Consider the following 26642-nt stretch of genomic DNA (forward strand, 5'->3'; position numbering starts at 1 on the left):
AGTCACTGATATTATCCTCTGAAAACCAGCTCAGATTCAACTACACCGTGATTTACGATGCTGTTGTCGAATTTTTCTTTTTCTTTTCTGTCTTTGAAAGTACAACCACCAATACACAACCTGACTTGGACCGGAGCGTTAACTCGTTGAGACAAAGGCAGGCGGAAGAGCTACACGTGTGTGTGTGTGTGTTTGGTCCCGGTACAGCAGATGTTCCTGCTTAACTATGCTCTGTTAAAATGCCCTCACATCATTTAGTTTAACACAGTGCAGGAAGAATGTGTTTTAATGTGGCAAACATTACATCGTTAGATAGTAACTGTTTGATATTTTAAGTCATTGTAAATCATGCAACAACAGAGGCCAGCCAAGTGCCTGTTGATAAGTTCACTCAATCTTTCTGAATCGACCCAGTGATCCAATTCAAATGAAACCAATAATATGTCTCCTCTCAGATGGAGTGAATTATGAAGAGTCTGATAAGCTTGTTTGATCTTGGCATGCCAAAGCCACAATAAAGGAAACAAAGGCTTTTGGAGCTATGGAGTTATGATGTATGTGTGTATGTATGTGTGTGTGTGTGTGTGTGAGAGTGTGTGCGGGCACATATAAACGTGGTAATGAAGAGATATCCACACACATAAAGCTGACATTTATTCATTTTTCTATGCTCCTCACAGTTTTATGGTTTTATTGTTAGACTTTAGAACTATTCTTGTAATCAGTCTACAGTTAACCTTACATTAGTTTGATACAACATATCAAAACTGTATGATATTGTTATATTATCTACTCTCATTCTAAAATGTGAAGAAAAAAAAAAAGTGTGTTCCGCAAATAAAACTGTGGGCAATCCTGAGTGATGTACCCATAAATTGTAACTTTCCTTCGGTAAGCATCTTTCTCTGTACCATTCGTCCCGCCTGCTCACTCCACTGTGGCCTGATATGACCCCCTGACTGCCACTCCCAAAAACAAAGGACCTTAATGTGATTTTGAATTTTGAAAAAAGGAAAGGAAAAAAATCCACTAGGTCAGCATAATGTAATGAGACAGAGTGTGAAAGGAACTAAGTGGATAACCAAATGCAGAGTGGGCCTGTGGGTGGGTGGTGGATGAAGTCAGTGATATTTCAGCATCCCTCTGTGGTTAGACTGCTGACAGGGAGGGGGGGAAAAAACGGAGAGTGACAGACAGTGAGGGAGGTGTGTGTGTGTGTGTGTGTGTGGGGGGTGTCTATGTGCCAGAAAATAAACCATCACCACCGGATTCAACTGTAGTATATGTACAGCATGTGGAGAGATCAGAGAGAAAAAGGAGGGAAGGACAAAAGCAGTGTCATTATTTGAATATCAGGCCCCCAGCCTGTTTGGACAGGCAGGATTTGCATGTTGGGTTTCCAGCCGGAGCCCCGGGGTAGGGTGGGGTGGGAATAGTGGTCTTCGTGGTGCTCAGGGTGTGGCTGCTCTGGGAACAGGACTTCTCTCAACAGGGGTCTCTTAGCACAGGTTACACATCTAACCTCAGGACACAAGATCACACGACAATCGCACACACTGATGTCAGGTTCCCGTTTGCTTTTTTTACTTCATAACCACAGAGACCTGAGGTCAAAAATACCCCAATTATATCCTCATGAAATCACGATGTAATATGTATAATGTATGATGAATGGATTTAACTGATTCATGTATGGATTTTTGTAAATGCTTGTGAAACAATACCAACCAAACATAATTCAAATTATTTTATAATTTTAATTATAATTTGTATGGATTATTCAATCATTTTGCAACAAAACACACAAATAATGTTTGACCTTATTTACAAATACTAGTACAAACTTTTTGTTTATGGTAAGATGGTAAGAGTGTATAGCTTTAATACGACTTCAATTTGTCACAAGAGCACAAGTGTAGCTATATTCATAACTCACAGCAAAGGCTTAACTTGGAATCTGAAATGGAGATGATGTCAGTGTGGAGAGAGCAAATCAGTAACATGATAACCGTTTGGATGTGAAACATTAGAAGGGGAAATCAGAGTTGTAATGGACTCAGTATCCTTCTTGACCCTCTTTCTCGGCTGACATGTGAGATTCTTTGGATGCCTGTGTGTGGTCAAGATTTATCACAAAATGAACACAACACCAATCCTCTTTTCAACAGTCTTTATTTATAGTACAAGCAGATGAAAAAAACACTGCATACATACATTTAAAATAACTCCGGTACAGACATATTCGACAAGAAATAGTGGCACTTACACATTGAAATATAAACAGAAATTCTAGACAACACACACACACACACACACACACACACACACACACACACACACACACACACACACACACACAGGCTTGCCAAAAGGGGGCTCCCTTATGGAACAGGACATCCTGAAAGTGCCAAGAAAAACACTGTCTAAGCCAGCGAACCATTCCAGTGTTATTCAATGATTTTGCTTTTATGACCAGGAAAAGGTTTTACCCTTTTGCTCTGTTCTAGAAAGAAAAAAATCTAAAATAAAAAGGAGGCTTTGCGGCAAAAGTATCCGCTGGTCAAGCAATGATTTTCTGCTTTGTATAATTACCAATTTGTGGCCCTTAGAAAAACACCCCCTCAACAGAGTTGTTCCAATAAAATGCAGCCTCCTACAAAAAAAGTGCGTATTGAGCAACAGAAGAAAGTTCTCAGTAAAAGAGAAGAGGGAAGTGTAAAAGGGAAGAGGGGGGCTGGGTGAGCACTGCGTGTACCATACCTAGGACTGGGTGTCACAATGTGATGTGTTGCAATAAGGTGTGTACTGTCTAGATTGCTCTGGAAATTCAAGAGGACAGGGCCAACTCTCACAGACACACACACACGCACTAACAGAAGTACACTATTGACATCACTACATCTGCATTTGCAAACATGCGAACACAGTTCCCCACATAAAACCACATAAAAACTGTCAGACATCATCATGGAGGAAATAAACAACAGACCCATGTTTCTGACGTTTCACAAGCGGTTGGGATAAAGGGAAGTGACATCGCCGCACACACCTCTAAATGGGAACTGATGCTAACTGAGACAATGACAATAACAGAAGGACAAAACAGGATGCTGGTCAGATGAAAGAGCCCGAAATGTCAGACAGCCTACAGACTGTTGTCGCCTTGCAATCTTAACAGCCAACACCAGTCTGATAAGCTATCTGACAGGCCGAGAGAGTGGAGGACATGTCTGAGACGTATGCATGTACAGAGACGACAACAATGAAGAGAAAAATAAATAAATAAAGAATCCTCATCCGACTTACCATGACAGGAGAAACGAGGAGATGTAAATGTTCTGACTAGAGCTGCACAGAGCATAGAGTTCAGCCCGCTCAACAGTACCCCTCTGTTTTGAATCTACTCGAGTGATTTGTCTCCTGGCTCCGTGACTGGGGCAGTGTAACGAGTTCATTCTAAGGTTCAGCTGAGGTAACGGCACAGACGCTTTTCACTGTGCGCTTAAGGGCTTTTTTTTCTCTCTCTCTCTCTCTCTCTCTCCTGCTTGTGCCTGCTCTAGCGCCCACTGTGCTCAGTCCAGCGTAGCACAGCAGCGGTACAGAGAGGGAGAAGAAAATAGCACGTTTCTCCGGCAATATGAAAAAAAGAGAAGGTACTGCATATACCGAGAGCCAGCTGACATTATCCATTAAGCAAAAAAAGGCAAAAAATGGAACACTGATCTTATAAAACGCATGCAGAGTTTTGTTTGAGGAGATGCTCATGTAATATTAAACATGAGCTCGCTGTCCTCATCTGAGGTAAAAAGAAAAGAAAAGAAAAAAGGATTAAAAAAAAATCTGTGGACAAGTGAAGACAAAGAAAAACACTTACCACGACACAGACTGTCTCTGAAGTTAAGGTACAGCTACTATCTGCTATACTAAGACTTCCAGGAGTGAAGTACAATCTGCTTTAATCCATAAAAGATAAAAGAGAGAGCAACAAATGTGGCAGCCCCGTGAACACAACCGCCTATCTCCCTCTTCCTCTCCGTCTCACACACAGTCGTAGATCTGATTCAATATATGGCTGCATCTGGTAAAGTAGCCCTGGGCTGACTCATGTGCTCTCTTCCTGGAAGCCGAACAATAAGGGCAGACAAAGGGACCAGTAGGGTGATTCATGGCCGATTTATCATTTCTCATCCAAAAAGTACCTTAAGCAGCTTTACTGCACACACAAAAGAAGTGGTCATCTAAAGCACCATGAACAGCTTGAAACATTAATTAACATCTCTACAACAACTAACTACAAGCTCTACAATATGTAGAAATGACACAATAATTTACAGTCTTATCTAACCACATCAGATACTGCACAACAACTCTACAGTACAGAACGTCTTATTAATTAACCAGCAAATATAGATGATAAATAATTAGGTTATTGAACAAATAACTTTGCGCTGGTTTTACAGAACACTCAGCACATAATCAAAATTAACAATAGTAGCTTATTTAAATCAAGTGAATTCAAGTGAGTCTACGGACGTGTTATAAGACTTTAATGTTCCTCTAGTTGAACAAACAGTGCAGCTTAAGGCCTCACTGAGGAGAATTATTGCCAGCAGCTTCTTCTCACGTGCTCGGGAGCCGCTAAAAGCACCGACATGAAAGCTTAAACAACACAACAGCTTACTCACACGCACTCCAACAAGCACCTACCTTACAGAGAACAAAAACATGTTGCTATAATAACGAGAGAAACCAGATGGAGGCTGATATTTAGCTTTAGATAATGGTGGGGGTACCAGCCAGGACGAAGAGCTGAAATGAGTAAAGGCTCAGTAGTAGCTTCTGAAGTTGATGCTTGGCTGGGATCGCTATCTGGCCTTCACTCCGTTTTGCCCTCCGAGTACTTCTCCTGCTGCTTGCGCTTGCCGTAGCTCTGGGCCATGGAGTTGACAATGGAGCAGACAAAGAAGCATACCATGATGACCACAACCTTCTCAAAGAGCCACGACAGCCTGCTCTCCTCCTGCAAGGAACCACAGAAAGAATAGAGAGAGAGGAGCTCTGTCAGTAAGTTGAGGGCCACCCCCTAACCCCCCTTGCTGTCCCCTCTGCTCCTGATGCTGTAGGCTAGGTGGGGATCCAGCTCCATGTGCAGGACAGATAGAGATCAGGGGTAATAAAACACGCGGCAGCCCCCACCGGCCTCCCTCCTAACGCCCTCACTGACCCCAGCCTGCAGCCTGCCTCCACCAAGTTAAATTGCCTCGCTTCTCTCCTCCTGTAACTGCAGGAGGCTCAAGTTACAAGAAAAAAGGAACATTGTTCTAGAAATGCCTTAATCTGTCCTTGTGCAACTCAAAGTTTATTCTTTTTTTCTCTTCTCCGTCCTAGTAAGCGAATAAGAGAAGAAAAATCGTTTTTAAATGAATCGCTTAGGGTGAGAGAGAGAAAAAGGGAGTGAGAAATGGAGAAGAGGGGGAAAAAGCTTTTAAAGAGAAAGCTACAACTGGCTCTTTTTGTTCTAGACAGGGCTTTTTGATGGATTGTCACTGGCAGAGGGGGTGGGGGGGCGCGCCCCGGTCTACAGCCAGTGCTGGGTTCAGGCGGGGCACTGAGTGCAAGTGTGTGTATGTGACACATAGGGGAGTGACCACACTCACACACACACTCCCAATTGGTAAGATGGAGCATGAGTCAGCACGCCCCGCGCTACAGTATTACAGTTCAGTACAGCGAGTGGAGCCAGACCCCACACTGGCCCCTCTCCTCCCCTCTTTCTCCTCCCTCCCCTCCAGCCCGCCCAGTGCAGCGCTAACCTACTCTGTCATTCTGGCCCGAAACAAGCCTCTGTAATCTACTGTACCACTACAGGTTATAGTAAAATCTACAACATCAACATTTCTCGTGTAAACATGAAATTTTATATGGAACTGATTACAATTTTTAAACTGAAAGCAAATGGTACAGGCAAAGAGGGTGAATTGTGTGCATGAGAGAAAATAGGTCAGAAAGGAAGGCTCGGATAAAGAGAAGAAAGGAACACAAAAAGTAGAGGGAGAAGTAGTGAAAGAGGCAAAAGTAAGGGGCTGCATTCTTTTCTCGGGGCGTACACGTGAATGAATAGAGGCTGTGAGCGGGGGGCTGAGGCCCCTGTACTTACAGTTGGGATCCCCTCTCCAGCGTGATGGTGCAGCTTGGCCTTCTGGGCCTCCAAGTACTCCCTGAAGGGCTTCTGCAGTGCCGCACCCAGCAGTGGAACAGCTCTGCCTCAACCAACAGAGAGAGAGAGAGAGGGGGGGGGAGGAAACGGAGGGAAAGAGGGAGGGAAGGAAGAAGAGAGAAAGAGAGAGGGGGGGCATGGGGGAAGGGGGGCACAAATCACATCACATCATTGTTACTCACCAGCCCAAGGGCAGCAACAAAGGGAGGCATGCTGTCCTATGTCCTGTACAGTGTCGCTCTCCCCTGCTTCCTCTCTCCGAGAAGAGAGAAAGACGGAGAGAGCAACGAGTGCAATCCCTTCACTGCTCATCCCCACAGATACACACACATAAACAAACACACGGAAAAAAAAAGTACAGACTGTACCACAGCTTTAGAAAATAGTGCTGCTGAAAAACAAAACAAAAAAAGTCAAAAGACGATCAAAATAGGCATAAATAAAGTTGGCTGGTCCTCATACAGCAGCCGCAGCAGTAGTCACCCACATTCTCCCGCTCTGCTCTGCTCGGCTGTTCTCCCCACACACACACACACACACACACACACACACACACACACACACACACACGGCTTCTTCTCCCTCTCTCACACACATCGGTGAACTCGTTCAACTCCCCTGCAGTGCCTCCTCTGCCGCTGCAGCGAGGAGAAATGAATGACTTCTCAGAACTCTCACATTTATCACAGGCGGTTCCTGTAAGAACTGGTTTCAGCCAATTAATGAGGAAGTGAGTCGTACCCAAACTGTGTCATCACTGGCTGAGATCTGGGGGGATGGCCCACAGAGGGAGGGCGCTCCTGTAAGACAGCCCATATTAGGAAACCCTTTACAAGATTTAGCCACCAACTACAAGCATACTACTGAACCCCCCTCCCTCCCCCCCCCAATCACGCGCACACACACACACACACACACACACACACACACACACATAGAAAAAAGACGCGAAAGACTGCAGAAAATGCCCTAGAATAGCGAATCAGTGGCCCATCCCTAGGCTGGAGTTAGTGATTAATCACTAAACAAATACATACTAAAGACCTTCACTTATTCTCTTTTGTGGCTATACACAGTCAATTACATCCCCTGAGCTATTGTTTCAAAACCTTCCCTATGTTCCACTTTTACGTCTTTTGTTCATGTTGGGGAGGCATCTTCAAAGCTCAGAGACACATCAAAGATGTTAAGGCAGGTTTGCGTGGGCAGTCATGTCACATACGGTTGAGTTTATAGCTGGCAACTTTCTCTGAGGGAGGCAAGTCATTTCCGTCCCTCCCCACCTCCACACACACACACACACAACCACACACACTCACATAGACACACACACACCTATGTTATGGTGAGAAAAAAAAAACAGATTGTGTTAAATGACTGAGTTTATAACAAGGAAGCCTTTAGTAATGATTAACTTTATACCAGGTAATGGATATCCTACATGTGAATGGGAAAAGCAGACGGGAAGTCTAACAGATGGATCAGGCTTTAAATTACACAATAGAAAATGGTTAGGACATACGGTATCAAAAATCAAGCATGGTTTTTTTTTTGGAGGGAAACAAAGCCTCTCCTATTCCCATCCCCCACATCACAAAATTCCTAACCTATCTAAACACACAGAAACTTACCAAACTAATTTAAAAATATATAACCTGGATGAAAAGCCGATATATAAGTTTAGAAGAAAAAGAGAGATTAGAAAACACAGGGGAAATACACTAGTTCAGCAGATAAAAGTAAACAGGCAAGGACAAAGAATGAGAGAAACAGTTTTCAGAAATGGCGGGCGAATCATCTCCTACACGATGAGCAATACTGAGTCATGATGAGCCTGGTCAAATCCACCAACAAAGAAACTCAAAGCTAGCAGTCTAAAACACATTTTTAATGCCTCAGAGTCAGGATCGTCTCTTGGTCTTTCCATTAAAAATCTGGTGATTTTGTGCTTTTTGGGAATATATTTTCACTTTCTGCAGAAGGTGTTGTGAAATTGTTGGATTTAAGAAATTTCTACTGTAAGAGTGTTCATAATTTACCCGTGAGTACCTGTGCTGAACTTATTTCTGTGAAGAAGTTTATATTTCTTAGTCCGAGAAAAAAAAAATTAACCTCTATCTGGAATTAAAGTAGAAATGTGTGTAACTTGTGCATGCATTACATATATGTAATATATGGTACTATGTTGTACAGTAACTGTTGTAAAAGTTGATTTTAATTCTAAGTAAAAGTTTGGAAATGTGAAATAGTATTTTTTGAGTTCTTCCTAAGTTGAGTCAAGGCAAAGGAGGGGAAAAACTAGAAGCTGAAATTTACAACAGCAATAAGATATAATTTGGCAAACAATAAGCCTGAACTGTTTACTCAGCAGCTACTGAACAAACATTAATGGTTTGTTAAAATCCTGTGCTTTAAGTGAGACTAACAGAAAACTCCTCACTTTTTTTCTAAGGTGAGGCTCTAAAACACTGTGGCCTCGAGAAACAGGGAAATAACTCAGTTTGAACAAAACTATTTACAGCACTTTCTAAAAAGGCAGAACGTTTGATCTTCACACTCTAAAAGCTCTGGCCAAATTTCTGTTTTAACTATAAAGGCTAATTTATAACAAAAACTTATGTCTCAATGTATGGTGAGAATAATTTGGTAATACATTTGAAAGTAGTCCTGTATAGAGCATGCATGTTAGTTCTAATAATTTAGCTCTTACTTAAATTGATAAAATGCAGAACATGATGAAAACAAAGCTCATAGGCTCTAATTTTATTTAATCAGCTGAAACAGCTGGGACATAAATGTGCCTAAAATTAAGTTCAATTTATAGTTTTTTTTTCTTCAAACTTTTCTTTCTCATGATTTAAAAAGGCAGTTAAGGACAGAAACCGACTATAGATTTTCACATTATTCAATGCTGTATATCAATTACTATAAGCAATTATCTATGTATTTTATATGATAATCCTCCTTTTTGTGGACCTGTACCCAAAAATATAAATTGGCAAAACAGATTTATTGTAGTATATAAAACACTTTGCAGTTAATCTGAACAGATGTATAAAATATGACCCTTCTCACTCTCACTCTTCTTCTAAAGAGAAAAAATATGGGATAGTTAAAAAGAATAATAATAACAACAATGAAACTTAAAATGTAGGTTGTTTAACAACAATAAAAGCCTGCATGTGTGGAACCTATCAAACTTTATAACAGCTGCTCTCCAATTAATTGAATTACTTCCAGAAGTTGTGTTAAAAGCATAAGCTTCACTTGCCTGGGTTACAAAAAAATATTCCCAGTAAATATGTGTGGCTTATTATCAACACTATAGCTGTATATTATATACCTGCACATATTCTGAAACATAAGAAGTGTGTATGATTATTACTTTTTTAATCAACATCAAAAAGGTAACATGCAGGCTTCTAGATATAAAGGGCAAATGATCGTGGCTCCATCAAGTGATTCTCATGTAGTCACTAAATGAATCAATACATGAAGTTATCTTTAAAAATTTATGAAATATAGCAGTCCAAAGTAAATCTCTGAAAGACTTGCAACAAGGACACTTGTATTCATGAATTTTTCAGCTGTAATATAATATACAGAAGCTAATTGTAACAAAGAAGCTCAGCAGCTGAAACAGTGTTTAGACAACAGAGTTTAGTTTTATGTTAATGCAGGTATAAAACTGGATCCCTTTGGATATATGAGTTCAAATAAAACAGAAAATTGACATTTCCCGTCTATACACACTTTCTGTTACACACTTTGTTTTGTTCAAGCCTGTTACAGCATGCAAAATGACTGTGTTCGGAGCGTGTGAATCCCATTTCATTTAAGAATAAATTCAAAGCGACCCAACACAGTTTGATCAAAATCTTTGAACATGAACAGCTCACTCAAAGATCCAGGTGAAACCACACAACTAACACCATCCTACGAATTCCATCAGACCTATCACTTGTTCCAAACCATTCTCAGTGCGGTCGCACAGCAGGCTTCATCTGTGCAACATAGACATATGAACAAGACAAAAGTGTTGGACAATTTGCATTAGTGTGTTTAGTGAAATCCAACAATGGTGTCTGTCAGTGGACTTTACTACAAAGCTCATTTTAGATTAAATCACCAAACAAGCACTACTTTCTTTATGTGATCAGCTATTCTGGGTTTGTAAGGAGAACGGATCCGCACGCATATATGAAGTATAAATATTTAATTTACTCATACAAAAACAAAATCAGATAAAATAATAAAGACAAAGCAATTCTTAAAATGAAAAGGTAGGAGTTATTGAAGATTTGTGAGACCTCTCTAGCTCCCATTCCTCATCAACATAACAGGGATCATCACATCTTCTGCTAAAGAATTCAGAATAGAATATAAAATAAAATATTTCCTGTGAACTACACAAAGGAGTTCTACCCACTTACATTGATATTTCTGAATGGTCACATACCATTGCCTAATATTTTTAACAAAGAAAAGGTAGCACATGGTATTTGTATCTTTTGGAGTGTTGCTGGGCTGCCCGTACAAAATAGCATCCTCTTTTCCAAATTTGTAACTTTAAAAATTACAATTATGTACCAAAAGGTACACATCTGGTCTTGTTTGTACTGAGGCTATTCCAGCCTTGAGTACCAAAATGTACTTCTATTGTCATATATACCCTTCACCTGCAATAAACCACTACACTTCAGAAACCAGGCCCTGTTATCCAAGAAAAGACGCTTACTTGATTGATAATCAGGAAAGAAACGAGGGGGAGTTGATATGGAGGGAAAACCCCACTTCTCTCAACTTCCTGCAGCCTTATCATTGCCTTGATGGGTTAATTTGTGAGTGCAATGTCAGCCTCTCATTTTTTAATGAACTATCATTTCCTGCTGCTGTTCACAGAGTGTGGAGTGTGTTTGGTCGTCCTGTGTTCGTTTTGTGAAAACTAAATTCCACAGGCCATGAGTCAGAAGAGACCTTTGACCTGTCTGCCCCTTCTGAAGGCTGCCACCTCCAACGACACACACACACACACACACACACACACACACACACACACACACACACACACACACACACACACACACACACACACACGGGATGATAGAGAATGGGGCTCACATGACAGCCAAACCCTGGCCAGGTCCAACTGGTTACGACATCATCACAACTGGCTTAGGCAATCACTAGTGTTACCCAATGCTCCACAGGGCCACAGTTCACACCTAACATAACATCACAGACACCGCAAGACGCACACACACACACACACACACACACACACACACACACACACACACACACACACACACACACACACACACACACACACACGGTTTAGGCAGCGCTCTGACCTGAGGTACTGAAACTCTGACCTCTACACTATCTCTGTGCAAAACACAGATGCTCGGACTCCTTTCTTTTTATCAGCTCATGGCTTGATAAATTATTACTGCTCCAATATGATTTGATTAAGTGTAATAATGGAATTATGAGATGAGGAGTGTGTTTTAGTTTGTGAGGAAAATTGTGATTCATGTGCAAGTGTTGTAAGGTAATATCTCTGTGTGTGTGTGTGTGTGTGTGTGTGTGTGTGTGTGAGTGAGTGAGTGAGTGAGTGAGTGAGTGAGTGAGTATCTGTTCCTCCTCCAGTTCAACCGGGCTTTTTCCCAATGACTTCACCACTAAAGCATGGAGCCCACTCCTGGACGGAGATCCCCCTGCCCAGTGTGTTTATCACATCCCTGCTCCACAGCCATCTGTTTCAGCCAGCAAACACACACATGCACAAACACACACACATACATACATACACAAGCTCGGACACATGCTATCCTCTTGGGTGCCCGCAGTGCTGCCAGGAAATCAGGGGGCACCAATTATAGCAGTCTATTATTCCTCTCACTTCCCAGACAGCCACATAAAACAGCCCTCAAACCCCTACGACCCCCCAGGTTCAGGTCGGCATGCCCACACAGACCCTGGGTGTGGAGGTGTGTGGAGTTGCTGGGTCACTGTGTAACCAGGCCTGGACCCTTCCGTGGTGAAAAAGGGTTGTTTAATGAGTCAGATGTGGCTGGATACACATCCAGACAAGTCATACTTTGCAGGAGAGCGGCAGCGACAGGCAGGCTGGAAATAGAGGAGGAGATGGAAGAACAGAAGAAGAAGAGGTAAAGGGCATTACACCAGTGTCTCCATCCATCGTGTGATGTCATGCTTGGAGGAATGGGATCTATGGTGACATTATTTTTCTATGGGACAACGTCTAGCCCTCTTTTCAAATGAACACCTAATGACCAGGTGATAACCCCACCTATCTGTATTTCTTAGGATTTACACTTTATTAGTCCCAAATGGGAAACTTCAGAAAACTGAAACACACAAGAGGGTTTAAATGAACACATTACAACATGATAAATAAATGTAAAGGGTAGAAACACACCAAAGAAACAAGGTCACGGGTGGAGAATTAATGGCATTTGGAATAAATGAGAACCTGAGATTGTTTGAAGCTTGCCTCTCCTGTAAACATAATGTAATGTAATGTATGAGAGACTATTTTCAGTGTGGCATGCCTACGTGTGTATGCAGTCTGTGTGGTTCATATACACTGTGACGTGCTGCTCAGACAACCACATAGGTTACTACCTATCTGTCAAAAGCCACAACATGCTGTATGTCTTCCACTATATGTTCTACTCTGGCTGCTCTGTAAGTGACAGCTTTACAAAACAACAAGGATGAATTCGGCAAAAAAAGACAGCCAGCAAGGTCAATACAATGTTATAAACATAATAGTCAAATTGCCAAACGTGATTATAGTTATCTGATTAACTTTCTGTTCAGTTGTGCATAAAGTATAGCCTTGCATTCAAGTTTACATGCTGCAGAGGTTGTGGTTAGGAGCAACCGAATGCAGACAAGTGAAAGTTCCCGATGTCTATGCGACAGTATGCAACAGTATGTCTTAATGTGCTGCAACAACACTGAAGAAATGTAGAACATCTAGCAAAAAGCAAAATACTACATTATTTCTCAATAAAACTGTTATATTGTGAATGTGAGTTAAGATCCCATAGCGGTCTAGTCCTAAGATTTAGTAAAAGTAATACATTGTGTTCACAGTGGTGAATCTTGGAGGTTTGACAAAATAAAATAATAAGCAAATGATTTATGTGTCCGGGATAAAACAAATAAAACACAACCTCCTCATAATTAAGATTTATGGTTGCTCTGTTGTTTTTTTTTAGGCTGAGGCCTAACATGGATGATCTACAACTGGACAATGCTGAGGATATTTACAGGAAGAAATATCAAACAACCCTCCTTACTTTCTCGGCTCCCTCTAAAATACTTGTCACTGTTGTGAATGGGGCTGATGGAAGGAAAACATGTCTGTTTTGCCTGAGGTGTGATGGAGGCTGGGCGGGGAGGGAGAGGGGTCCGGGCGGCTGCCCTCTGAGTCAGGTCCTGTCTGGGATGACTCCTCTCATACAACACAGACGGACACACACGTACTACAGACTACCGGTGAAATGACAGCACACATTACATGTTCATGGGATTCACAAAACAATACACTTCAGTGGATGATAACAGCTAGAGGTCAGGTTGTGTTCCCCTGATAAATGAGCTGCTCTAAAAATTAATCAATGGCGTACTGTTTCCTGAAACAACATGCAAGCCGGTTCCCATCCTGATGAACAAATACATCAGTAATTTCATGTGTAGGAATGATTTGATGAGCGAGCAGCATATGTAGTGTGGCGCAGACTATGAGACTTTGAACAAAACAAATCAGGGATGAATAAAGCAGGAAGACCTGGGACACACAATGTGCCCATGAGGCACATAATATGACACCAGACCTCAGACCTAGAACACACATCTGACCTCTCCCTGTCTTTGTATCTTTCTTTCTCTCGCACAAACACTCACACACATACACACTTACTCGTCAAAGCTACAATTACACGCCGATCTTTGTGTACCCCTTCTAAATCCCTCATTGTGCTATTAACTGACGAAATAGGCCTACAGTACACAATCTGAACAATAAGTCTTCTTGAGCGATTTAATATTATTCTAAAGACCTTTTGGCTCGGAGTAAAACCTGTCTCTGACGCTTACTGCCTCTGTATTTCTGTCAGAGCTTGTGGGCTAAGGTAATCAGAATGGAAGTGGAGGAGATGAGAAAATGGACGCCCCGCCGGGCCTCGCATTAAACTTAACGACGCTGTATAAAAAGAGAGTCAGCCGCGACCTGCCGCTCCATCCTTCACTCTCACTGTCTTGCCCTGTTTGCCTTTCCTGTCATCCTAAGGGAGGCGTCTGACTGTGTTTGAGGAGAGAAGGGCAGGCCGTGGAAGGACTGATCAATGCCATCTTTGTCAGGGTGCTTCTCAGGTGACCAGATTACCCGGTGACTAATAGGATCGAAAATACTCCCTTCTGGCAGATTGAGTTAACGGGAAGACTTTACTCATATGGCTCAAAGAAGGCTGTTATAGGATCAGTGATGTGACAGACCTGTGAATGGTTAAAGAAATACATTGACATTTTGGATTTTTTATCACTACCATTCTTATACAAAAAGATAGGCAGCAGCTTCAGGCTGCAAAGATGCAATAGATCCCCACATGTGAGTAATAACTTAAGCTAATAATCTTTAGCAAAGACTGTAGCTCACTTTAGCTTTGTCCTCTATATTTATGGCACAAAAAAAATAGATTGATCCAGGAAATTCTTTGCCTCAAATTGGTGCATTTTGCTTTACATTGACTTATGTGGTGACATAAAAATCCCTCACTGCTAGGTGACTTTCAACTATTACAAGACAAAGATACAGTTACCTTTAACCCAGACAACCCCACATTCAGTATGAAACAACACAAACCTAGTTTCTATATGAGCTCGGAGGGGGGTGTTTAAGATGGGTGAAATTCAGTGGAAACAAGCAGTAACAGACGTTTCTCCCCTAACTCCAGTACTTTTACATGCACGCAAATAACTGCACTACTGTGAAAACCCAAAATACTTTGCATGGTTCTCAGCAATTTCACTTATCCAGTGACCCAACTTTACTTGAGTTGTTTGATAGTTAACATCCAGAAGAAATTGTGGTGACCTCTAGGCTATAGTACAAAACAGGAACATAACAAGAAAATGGATTACATTAAAGGATTTCACAATTCACAAAGAAGGTTCACAATTGTTCAAGCCTGTCTGAAAACAACACTCGGGTGCCCATGAACATTGAAACTGGTTTTGCTTGCTGTAATCATACCTCCTTTTCCTACTGTTTGAAGCTAGTATGTGAGTTACACAAATCAAATGGATATCTTCTGAAGATAGTCCTTTGAGTACAAAATTCTCCCACATACCAGGTGGAACAGCGTAAATGCAGAGAGCAATTTAAAAGTCTGAAAAGTAATCCAACTGTTAATTGATTTATACTCCAATAACAACCTTAGAGTACCTACGTAAAGTATAACATTACAGTTACAACAACAGTAACAAGAACTGGAGTCTATAATAATATAATACAATAATAAAATAAAAATGTGGTTGCAGTTCCAGTATGACCCGATGATACAACCCCGGCTGCCCTGCCATGACCTATGACTCTGCCCTGGTATCCCTCTTAGCAGGGCTACCTGCTGTGATCCTCTAATACCGACAGCCTTGTGTGACAGGGACAGCCATCTGCAGGCCCATTGTGCTGGTAATGGACCCCTGCCTTTAGAGATGGACTCACATGGAAATGGGTGCATTCTCATGGAGACGTGCACCTGTTTCAACTGGATAACCTTTTCAGGTCTCAACTCTTGCTCTGTGCATCTCAATGGCTTTCTCCCCAAGAGCCCGACAGTGATAGGCCTCCCTTGACACATGACTCTGAAGGATTTGCCAAACTCAATACAAGACACAGAGAGTGGCTGACTCAATCAAGATGATGGATTATTGAGAACAGTCATTTTAAGTGCAAAGCCAGAAGATGAGATCCTATAAGATGACAGATAACTGTAATGGTGTATGTCTTGTGTTATCTTTGTTCCTCTCTTCTTCATTTCTCTCTTTTCCACATTCTCACAAACATAACCAGTCCAATAACCTACCTCACACTTTTTCATCTGCCGGACTAAACCAAACTAAACCCAGTGCCACCACAGTCCCCACTGACAAGCTGTGAACACACTGGACTCCTGCAGACGGTGAATCACCAGCAGCAAAGCCACCCAATGGGTCTCATCACTACAGCTGTTCCCTTAATTAGGGAAGACTTCTATTTTTTCCCCGTTCACATATCATCACATATGGCTGGTGAAAAAGTGGCATGAATCAGAGTTAGAAATCCAGCCTAAACAAGCCGACTGACAACAGATCAAACAAGGACACTGTAGGCCCAGACAGCATGTCAAAGACAGGAAAGCTCCCTGTTCCATTACTGCATGCAATGGGTGATTTTGATCTTTTCCTGTTGTATATCACCACCTCACTGGCTGACAAAGCCCCAGCTCAGATAAGAGAAAGGAGGACTGGTAGGACTGGGTACAGAAAAAGATGAATCCGTTTCCCTGAAGTTATATGGAGCACATCAGCAGGGGCTTTTTCGTTCTCTGAAGTCCCTCTAGGCTTATTGACTTCATGTGCACATTAAATTCAAAGGAATTAAAGTGAATAAAATGAGCCTGTTGTGGGATAAAACAGGAGAGTAGTCATAATTGTTTCTCAGGGTGCAAAGTGTTTAACGACTATGTTTTATGTATGTTTTATGCACAAAATGTTAAGGTTTTTGCCCTTATTATGAAAAACAATATTCCTACTAAGCTGTTTAAATAGCCAATGAAAATAAATATTCAATGTTGCGGTTTACATGCAGCCATCAAATTAGGATTTAAAAAAAAAGTTTTTCATTTTTCAAACACACAACCTCTTTTATTCTTTTAACCACCCTCTCGAAAAGTTCAGCATCTAACAACATGTTGATATCCAAGTCTTTCATAATGTTTAAAAGTAGGCGTGTTTCTCTTCCAGACCAGAAATGTGGGCTTCTCTTTTGGACATTCATCTCTACCCCTCTACCCCCTATTACAAATGCTCTGTATGCATGTCCAAAGAATGCTCCTGAAACCTGAATAATATCAGCATATCCCACGTGTCTTTATCGGAAAATGCTACATTCAGAATAAGGCCTAATTCTGAATATCCAAATGGAATGTGCTGTTTACATGACCCATATCAAATTTGGAAGAATAGTAGACTATTAATGTGCATGTAAACTCAGTGAGAGGTCCATAGAGTTAGGGTATAATGAGAAATTTGGGTGATATCATGTAATTTTAAAGTTGGAAGCACATTCATATTCAAAAATGTATGAGGTCTATTTTTTTTAATCAAATCTAAAAACTCTCCAGACTTGTTAAAAGAAAAAGATGGGAAACCTGTGCAGGGTTTTTATGACTAGTGGCAAAAAAAACTGCTAAATGAACACTTTTAAGGAATAACTGCATGAAAGCTCTTGATGACTGCTTCAGATCTTGATCAAAGCCTCAAGTAATGTGAGTTTGCTGAATTTTCTCCTGCCTTAAACAATGACTGTACATGCACCGCCGGCCTTGAAGAGGAGACATCTGTACGTTAGTCACAGGACATAAGAAACCTGACAAGTCTGATCAGACACACAGCTCCATCCAACTGGTTATCAGTTATTGTTATCAGCCCAAAAGGCATCCGAGGAGGCTTTTATTGTGACTTTGTAGCAGTTCAAAGCAAAATTATCTTTATTATTATCCTACTACTGCTGACAGAAGGTTATAGATTTAACCTTAAAATGCTTTGCACAGCTGAAAAACAAGAGTGAAACCCAATCTGCCAGAGATAGAAAAATCTGTTATAACAATACTCACAAAGAAGTCATTTATCAAGTTTGAAATGTCTAACACACAATTTTTTTTTGTCCCAAACAGACAGTAATTAGAAAAACAGTTGAAAAAGGAAGACCTTTTTTTTTTGTCTCGCTCTCAAAGGGAACATCAGACAGTCAGAAATATATAATGGAAATTTTAAGTCACTTATGTTCAACTTGTTCTAAAAAAAAAAGTCCTTTGCATATTCTCTACATTTTATTTCCAGCCAGTAAAAAAACTCTGGAGTTGGTCATTTTGTTAACAGAGGTGATGAAAATGGCTGTTGACAGTTTTAGAGCCTCATGACGTTTAAGCCTCAGATCCAAAGCTCTTTTGTGAGACTGAATTTTAGTAACACACTTTCCATTTGTCATTCATAGAAAATCCCACTTTCCTGATTTAAACTGCTGATGAATGAGTAAAAATCTTTAAAAAGATCCCTAAAAAAGCCAACATTTATAAATTGAGTAGAAACAGATTACTTTATCATGATACACAGCTCTTATTGCCACATAACCATTTTTTTAAGTGACAGTGTTACAATACACAAAATTTTCTTAATGAAACTTTAAAAGAATTTGTGGGCACTCCCTATTGAGTGAATAAGAAAATCTACCTTGTCATGATTACAGGAATATTTACCAACTAAAACATTAACCTATAATGTTGTACTGTACATGTGTATACTGCAGATTTTAGTTGTTGAAAATCACACTACAGAATCTAGTCCGTAGCCAGTGTTAAAGAGTTTTTTAAATCAGCTTTGCATCATTACATCAGAGTTAGGAAATACATGTGCTACAAACATGCAATGCTTAGATAAAGCACCACCATACACACACAAACACACTCTTTTTGTTCTTATCACCAAAACTATCTGAACTACTACTGAAACTCAAAGTCTGGCCTTTTTCCAAAAAATGAAAAGTCACCCTACAACACGCAATTCAGAGTATTCACCATAAAAAGGACTTGTGTTAAGTTTGAAACAAACAAGTTCTGATGCACTCAAAGTGAAAGGTGCTATTGTGTGTTTTGTTAGGGAGCTGATAAATCATTTCAATTAAATAATTACTAACTGATGAAAAATAAGAAAAAAAGAAAACATGTTCTAGATAATAGTTCAGTTTTTGTGTAATTTTTCAGTGTAATCATTTGATATTTCAAATGTCTTCAGTAGGCATTACACTGGTAACAGGTTAAACAACTTCTGTGTCCTCTATGTGTGTGTGTGTGTGTGTGTGTGTGTGTGTGTGTGTGTGTGTGTGTGTGTGTGTGTGTCAACTAGCTTACCTGACATGCAAAGATCAGAAAATAAATTGTATTATGTCATGAAATTACCCTGTTCAAAGTCCAACCAACGGTCACTTCAGTCACCCACAAAGACAAATACTATTCCCACAGTTTACAGACACTGAATCCAGAGCTAAGCAAACAAAAACAAAGCCAGCCTAAATATTAAAATAAAGACACAATTTGTGTCTTTAATTAATCATCAAGCATAAACAGCTTGAAAAAGATAGCAAATGCTCCACAAGCATTTCACATGGGATAATCAAAAATACCTCAAATCTTATAAAGCTATCAGACCCCCACAGCAAATTAGTCATTGGTGTAATAATTTTCAAAAAACAATCATTCAACACTCTATGCAGTCATGGCATGAAATAAATATGTCAGGAATCTGTTTATGCAAAACCAAGAAATAAGAGAGTAGTTTCCAAATACTCAATGAAAAAAGGTTTTAAGTGCTTTAGTAAATATTTTAGAAAAAGGCCGGTGGCTGTGGTGATAAAGAAACAAGATGTAGATATTTAATATAACTGACTTTTGAGAATGAGGGCATCCAGAGGACAATGCTTGTATGTTTGCATGCAACTGTGCACAGTGGGTGGGGGTAACTGCAAGTGCCTGCATTCAAGCGGGTGTAAAAGGTGTACATTTATTTTAAAGCAACTGCAGAGTTAACACTGACGCTGCGGTCTTCCTGTGCCTAAGGGCTTACAATTGAAAGGCTGTCACCCATTCATAAGGTCATGTGTGATTAAAAGTGAGAGTAAGCGGCAGAGAGAATCAGTCAATCAAGTGGTGGAAGGTAGAGAGGCCTCAGCGAGGAAGGAAGCTGACGGTTGACAAGTTGTAATGAGGGAAACTTTCTTTAGAAAAGAAGCGGGCAGCGAGTCAGACTGAAACCTGTCAATAACCAATGATCTGTCGCTTTGAGTCTGCAGCTCAATGAACAGTGACTGCCAGAGCTGACAGGTCTTTCACAACCCAACACACACACACACACGCGCACACACTTCATACAGAGTTATAAAAGCTTTTCTTATAAAGCTTGTGTTATCTTACCTTCATGGATTAGACTTCAATCTGAACATATTTTAAGTTGTTGCATTAAAAAAAGGAATCAAGTACTGTCTATAAAAATACACATGTGGAGAAAAGAGCAACAACAGCTTCTTAAGTAGCCTTCTCTGACCAAAGTCGTGCAAAAATACAACATGGCAAGGAAGAGAGCTGATGCAATCCCATTGCCTGATTTCATTCTTTGTGTGTGTGTGTGTGTGTGTGTGTGTGTGTGTGTGTGTGTGCGTGCGTGCGTGCGCAATAAACGTCACTCCCACCAGCAGGTGTGTCGAGGGCAGTTTCCAGCTGCAACCCCTGGCATCTCTACAAGGACACAAGGACATCATGGCACCCATCAACACCCACACCCATAACAACTTATATCCAGCCCTTATTTTGAAGACGGCCAGAGATTATACGTGTGTGTTTGTGTAGGTGTGATTTTTACATTTTGTTTTACATTTTTTTTATAAAAATGTTTTACTGGTTTTATACCTTCAAAACCAGCCTGTGTCTGATCTGTCTCTCTTAAATCTTACAAAATAACCGAATGCCATTGGTATATTCAACACTGATGCAGTTTCCAGCTTGGCATACATAAATACTGGCACAAATAAGTTCCCTTTATGAAATCTCTCTCACCGGTAACTCAAACTCCTATTTTATTTCCTTCCTCACACGAAGTTCAAGGCTAATACACATTAGCACATCCTGCCTGAGAGGCCTGACGCATGTCTGACACATGAAGGACCTTATTTTAATCGAAAACATTAAAGGTCAGATCACGGTGATCCATCTTTGGATACTCAGAAGAGGCCCTCTCTTTTGGCTTGTGCTCCCTATGAGATCAGGTAGGTAAGGGCCGATTGGTTACAACAGTGCAGAGTGATAAAGCAGAGAGGAGGTTTCTATGATAGACAAGAGTTCATCCCGTCCTGTGAAGCAACTGGAACATGTTCATGCCCATAGTCATCCAGTGGAAAAATCCAAGCCATTAATCACCATGTAGACTATTACAGCAGAGTAAGAAGCCAAAAGGGGAACAAAATGTGACAAAACCTCTGTTTCAAGGCACAAAGTATTTCAAGCAGGATAAAGTAACCAGACATCTTCTAAAATCACCATGTTTAATACAAAACCACCTCTGACTCTGCCTGACCTTCATCAGTCACAAAGAGGAGGAGGCAGATTTCACCACATACAACCGTCAAGTACTGCATTAACACTTTCATGTTTGATAGCTGCACACCTCACAGGGTACTTTTGCTGGGCAAACAAACGCACACAAGAACACACAAGTACAAACACACACACCCGTTGAGGCTTACTCACCCAATGAGGGAGACCATCTGCTCCACTATGTGCCTGCTGAAGGTGACAATCACAAACAGTTTCTGTATGACAAAGAAACACAGAGAAAGAGCGAGTCGGTTACTGAACCATGAGGTCACTGGGGTGCAGAACAAGGCAGTATGTGCATCATAGTTTGATCAGTAATTCCTTAACTCACTCACACACACACACACACACACACACACACACACACACACACACACACACACACACCCTACCCATTATGCCCAAGCCCATGCCTTGCACCACCAAGGCGGTTTGGTCTAAAAGTAGCCATGAGGACGCCCTTTTGTCATGAAGGGCAAGAAATAAAAGGCCTAGGCTCTATGACACAAGACCAACACAGTACAGTAGGTCATCATATCATCATCATCTGGGTGTGTTAGTGTGTTACTGTGTTTGTGTGTGTGTGTGTGTGTGTGTGTGTGTGTGTGTGTGTGTGTGTGTAAAGGATGGATGGATAGAGGAGTAGAGGAATCAAAGGCGATGTGTCATTGCTTCAGCTTCAAAGGGGGTCTGGAGGCCGGCTCCTGTCCGGTCTGATTCCTGCTTAGTCATTGGGCCAGAAGGGACAGACAGGCGACTGGCAGCCATTCTGCCTCATATTAGCCCTGTGTTCTCCTGCAGGGGGGCATGAACATGCACCCAATATTTGACCTGATTTTTGTTCTTGCCCTCTGAGTTGTTGTGGGTTACTTTATTCTTATAAACAAACATGACCACTAAAAATGTGGTTTGATCCAGTAACATCTAGGCTGCCTTCAACATGGCATTAGAGAGGCTTAACCCAACAGAGCTTTTGGCGGGTCCATCATTACAAACTCATGTTGTGCAGAAAAGGATTGTTGAAACCCACAGAACCTTATTTAAAATTCTAGTCCAGATCCCAAGGTTTCCAAAGGTACTAAATATATACTGCTGAATTACAGGGGAAAGTGTATAAAATGATACATCAGACATCTAGAATTTTCCATTTTATGTAATGAAGGAGGCATAAAAATGTAATCTTGGATTTGAATATTACACTCAATATAAATGTTAGAAGTTAGAAAAATATATAGTTTAATGTGAAACTGTTGAAATATTTGTTATCTAACTTAGGCCACAAGTAGTGAAGGTCACTATGTAATTTAGTTGACGTTATTTTATTTGAAATTGAATTTGAGTTTGGGATTAGTAGTAGAATATTTTTCGTGATGCTTTAGCAACAGGCTAAATGGTACTGATCAAATAAGGGACTGCAGAATAAAATTTGCCTGTATGGCTAAATTTAGCACATTTACATGATGGACTCAAGTGCTCATGTTTATTAATGTGCATTGTCCCTTCTTATATACAATTTATAAATATATTAAAATATTTCTGACATGTTGATCATTCTCATATATCGACCTCGACTGAGTATTGAGTATACTGATCAGAGGTTTTAAAGTACAAATGCTGCAAATTGGTCTTTTTGGGAGAATTTTGTTAATGAGGACCACCATTAACTTCCCAGACAATTTAAAAACAATGGAAGTGTAGATTGGAAAAACAATAGGAGCTTGAAGGACACTAAAAGAGCTCAGACCTCCGTCAAGGCTGTGCCCTACCTCGCAATGTTAATGAAAGTGAAAAATGATTTGTTTATCTGCCGAGTGATTTGGATCAGCTCTAAAAAGTAATGGGTTGGGAAAATTGGGCCAGTAGTTTTTCTGTAATCCTGCTACCAATCAAACAAACATAACCACCTTAGCGGAGCTAAAGATAACTGACATTATAAGTGAACAAAAAAAAATGTGACAGCCACGTCAATACAACACCCAGAACGTCAGCAGTCTTTGATTAGTGCTTTGTTACAGTGTTCTTGGTAAGGTTATTATGTAAAATGTCATCCAGCTCATACATGTGTTTGTTCATTTGGTTGTTAAGCCTCAGGATCTCATAGACTCAAAGGCAAAATGTTGGCAACGTCACGAAAATAAAAAAATAACAAAACTTATAATTGAGTCCTGCAACAACAAAAAAGACGGACATTAACAGAAAATAAACATAGCCTCATTAACCCCATCTTCAGGAAGAAGTTTTAGAGTGATGCTCTTGCATATTGATTTTGTGCACACATATCTCTTCACCAGGCACTGACAAGTGATCTGTCATCCTACACAAAGGAAGGAGGAAGGAGCAAGATGGCCGACACAGGAAAGCTTACTAAGATGTCTTAAATGAGTCTGCTCGGAAACTGGCGGTGACAGTCAGCCTCGCTGATTTCAGTCAACTGATAATGCTGATAAGAGCTACGCACATTCTAGTCATAACTATTTTGTCGCAGACACGGACGCGCGCACACACACACACACACACACACACACACACACACACACACACACAAAGGGGGAAGGATTATATCAGTTCTCAATAGTTTACAGAAAAGGAACACTCCTTATCAAAAACCATGAGGTGCATCAAGTGAGCTGACAGTCATGTGGAAGTAAGAACATCCTGTTGTCCATGTTCAGATTAAAAAGTCAAACGGTGTAACAAAAATGATCCTCTCATTTCACTTTTGCTATATCAAAGTCCATGTCCTCTGCCACACCTCACGCTCTTCTGTCCTCAGCAAAAAGGCAAGGCTCGACATGACATCACCCATCATCCTCAAGTGACCTGCCGCGTCACAAAAGGTGGCGACGTTAACCATTCTACGGCGGACATTCAGACGTGACGCTTAATGAGCACAAAAGGCGAAAGCAGCACAGAACAAAAAGCCTCTCCTTGGAGACTACTGAGAACACACCTGAAGCACAGGTACAAACCCAAGATCAAAAACACGCTTTGAAGCACTGAGAGTTTTACGCCCACAACACACACACACACACACACACACACACACACACACACACACACACACACACACACACACACACACACACACTCACACACACACGCCTCAAAATCCCCTTTTGTTCCCTCTTGGCCCATGAGTGAGAGCGTCACCTGCGCCTTCTTCTAATACTTATTGTTTTCTGCTCACACACTGTAAACTACCGAATCATTTGCATTAGAAGCAGAACCTGAGCTTGAAGAGAATTGAAAAAAGCAGCTACAGGAGAGATTGGGGCCCCCCAGACATGCCGGAGAGCTGGGTGAAGTCTTTCTTTCCGTGAGACAGGGAGGGACACTCCCCTGTCAGTGGGGGCCCCTGGGACCCCTGGGTGTAATCTGGTACTGTGTGTGTGATTGTGCCTGCCATGCATGCAATCCCCCCGCCACCCTCTTCCCTTATCTCTCCCTCTCTCTTTCTCCATCACCTCCCACAGACAATGTTTATCAGCTTTAGCTTGCGCTGACTAGGTTCATCCCCCCCACCTTTATTCTTAATTTGGTGCAGGACAATGCTTTCTGCGTATATGCTAAGGAATGAGGCAGAGTGAAAAAAAAGCTTTGCTTTTAACCCTTCCTTTTCTGAATCACAGTGAGCAAATTCCAGAGTCAAGTCCCTGACGGTAATCACAGTCACACTGCAAATTCCAGGAAACAAATTAAAGATTTTACAGGATTAGAAGAAACGTTTGTAATGCCAAGTCTCCTAACAGCACTATCCTATTTAAGGGTTAGGATGTATCTTTTACTTTCCCATAAATTCTCAATCTGCTGTCGTCTGACCGGCCTACTGTACAATGTACTGGGGGTGCTGCAGCTGCAATCACAAAATGGTTGACTCCCCCTACTTTGGCTGCACAAAATGGCCTCCTTACTACCAGTTGAATACAGTACAGCGATGCTGTGCATGACTGTGATTCATTATTTAACACACTTCTCCCTCTGAACAATATCATGATTGTATTATGATGTATGCAGATCTCAAACTTCTAGAAAATGTCCATCTTTCTCAGGCGAGTAATACATATGCAGTGCTGGGAAAGTTTTCTTTACTGTACACAAGTCTCAACTGGAATCTGCCCTGGCATTATTTACATGGATGTATAGGATTTAACTGCAGCTCACCTGAATGTGCATTTTGATGACGGCTTTCCCAATGAGTGTTGCACCAAAAAAAGTCCAGAAGGGGACTAAAAAATGTCCACATGTTATTCCTGCCAGGTCAAACAAGGGATTAGGAATCTGGGGGGAAACAACAGAGATGGTTAGACTTGATATGGTGGAAATTCACCTCAAGAAACACAAAACTAATCATATAGAGAAAGTACACGAAACAATGTAGCACATATATTGACATTTCTAACATCTGTATTCCCTAGGCACACCTATAGAAGGGGCACAGAGAGTGTCTTGAGAATATCTGATACTTGTCATATATACATTTCATAATATCAATTTTTTTGTTTTTAGGTTGAACAGTTCAAGACTGTCCCGTAAACAAAACAAATGATTTAAACTGTTAAACCCCATAATGTGGATGAATAATATGTATTACAATAATAATAAAAAATGTGTGACGTGACTTACTGAAGCACAGGCCAAAATCCCAAAGAATCCGACCCTCTGGATGAGTTTCTGCACTGCAACTTTTGCTCGGGTGGCAAAGTCCTGAAAAACAGCAGAAGTACGAAAAATGTATGATTTCATTTTCTATAGAGACTTGCTGATGTTTAGCTGATACTGATCACATAGTGATGTATACTGTATGCTTAATATAGCCAGCGCTTTATTTACAGGAGACATCTCAGACCTGCTTCACACAATTTTATCAATTCAATTTATTCTCCTAATTAATGTTGTAGTTTTTTGCAGATACATACACTGTTTTTATAAATACTGGAAGATGTCTGACAGATCAGTTTAAATTGATTATTACTGACATTTCATAT

General features: G+C 40.8%; 1 protein-coding gene across 2 annotated transcripts in view; it reads right to left on the minus strand.

Moving 5' to 3' along the window:
* Window positions 1-2155: 2155 nt before the first annotated feature.
* LOC114566421 (vacuole membrane protein 1) overlaps window positions 2156-26642 on the minus strand; it is a 66363-nt gene continuing 41876 nt past the window's right edge. For both annotated transcript variants that reach the window (XM_028594863.1, XM_028594864.1), the window contains exons 8-12: window positions 26281-26361; window positions 25819-25935; window positions 21811-21872; window positions 6158-6260; window positions 2156-5020 (exon numbers count right to left, since the gene is read on the minus strand). In XM_028594863.1, coding sequence (XP_028450664.1) covers window positions 4877-5020; window positions 6158-6260; window positions 21811-21872; window positions 25819-25935; window positions 26281-26361 — 507 coding nt within the window. In that variant the 3' untranslated portion in view covers window positions 2156-4876. The remainder of the gene's footprint in view (window positions 5021-6157; window positions 6261-21810; window positions 21873-25818; window positions 25936-26280; window positions 26362-26642) is intronic.

The sequence above is a fragment of the Perca flavescens genome, chromosome 13 (assembly GCF_004354835.1).
Source record: "Perca flavescens isolate YP-PL-M2 chromosome 13, PFLA_1.0, whole genome shotgun sequence".
NCBI classification, from domain to species: Eukaryota; Metazoa; Chordata; class Actinopteri; order Perciformes; family Percidae; genus Perca; species Perca flavescens.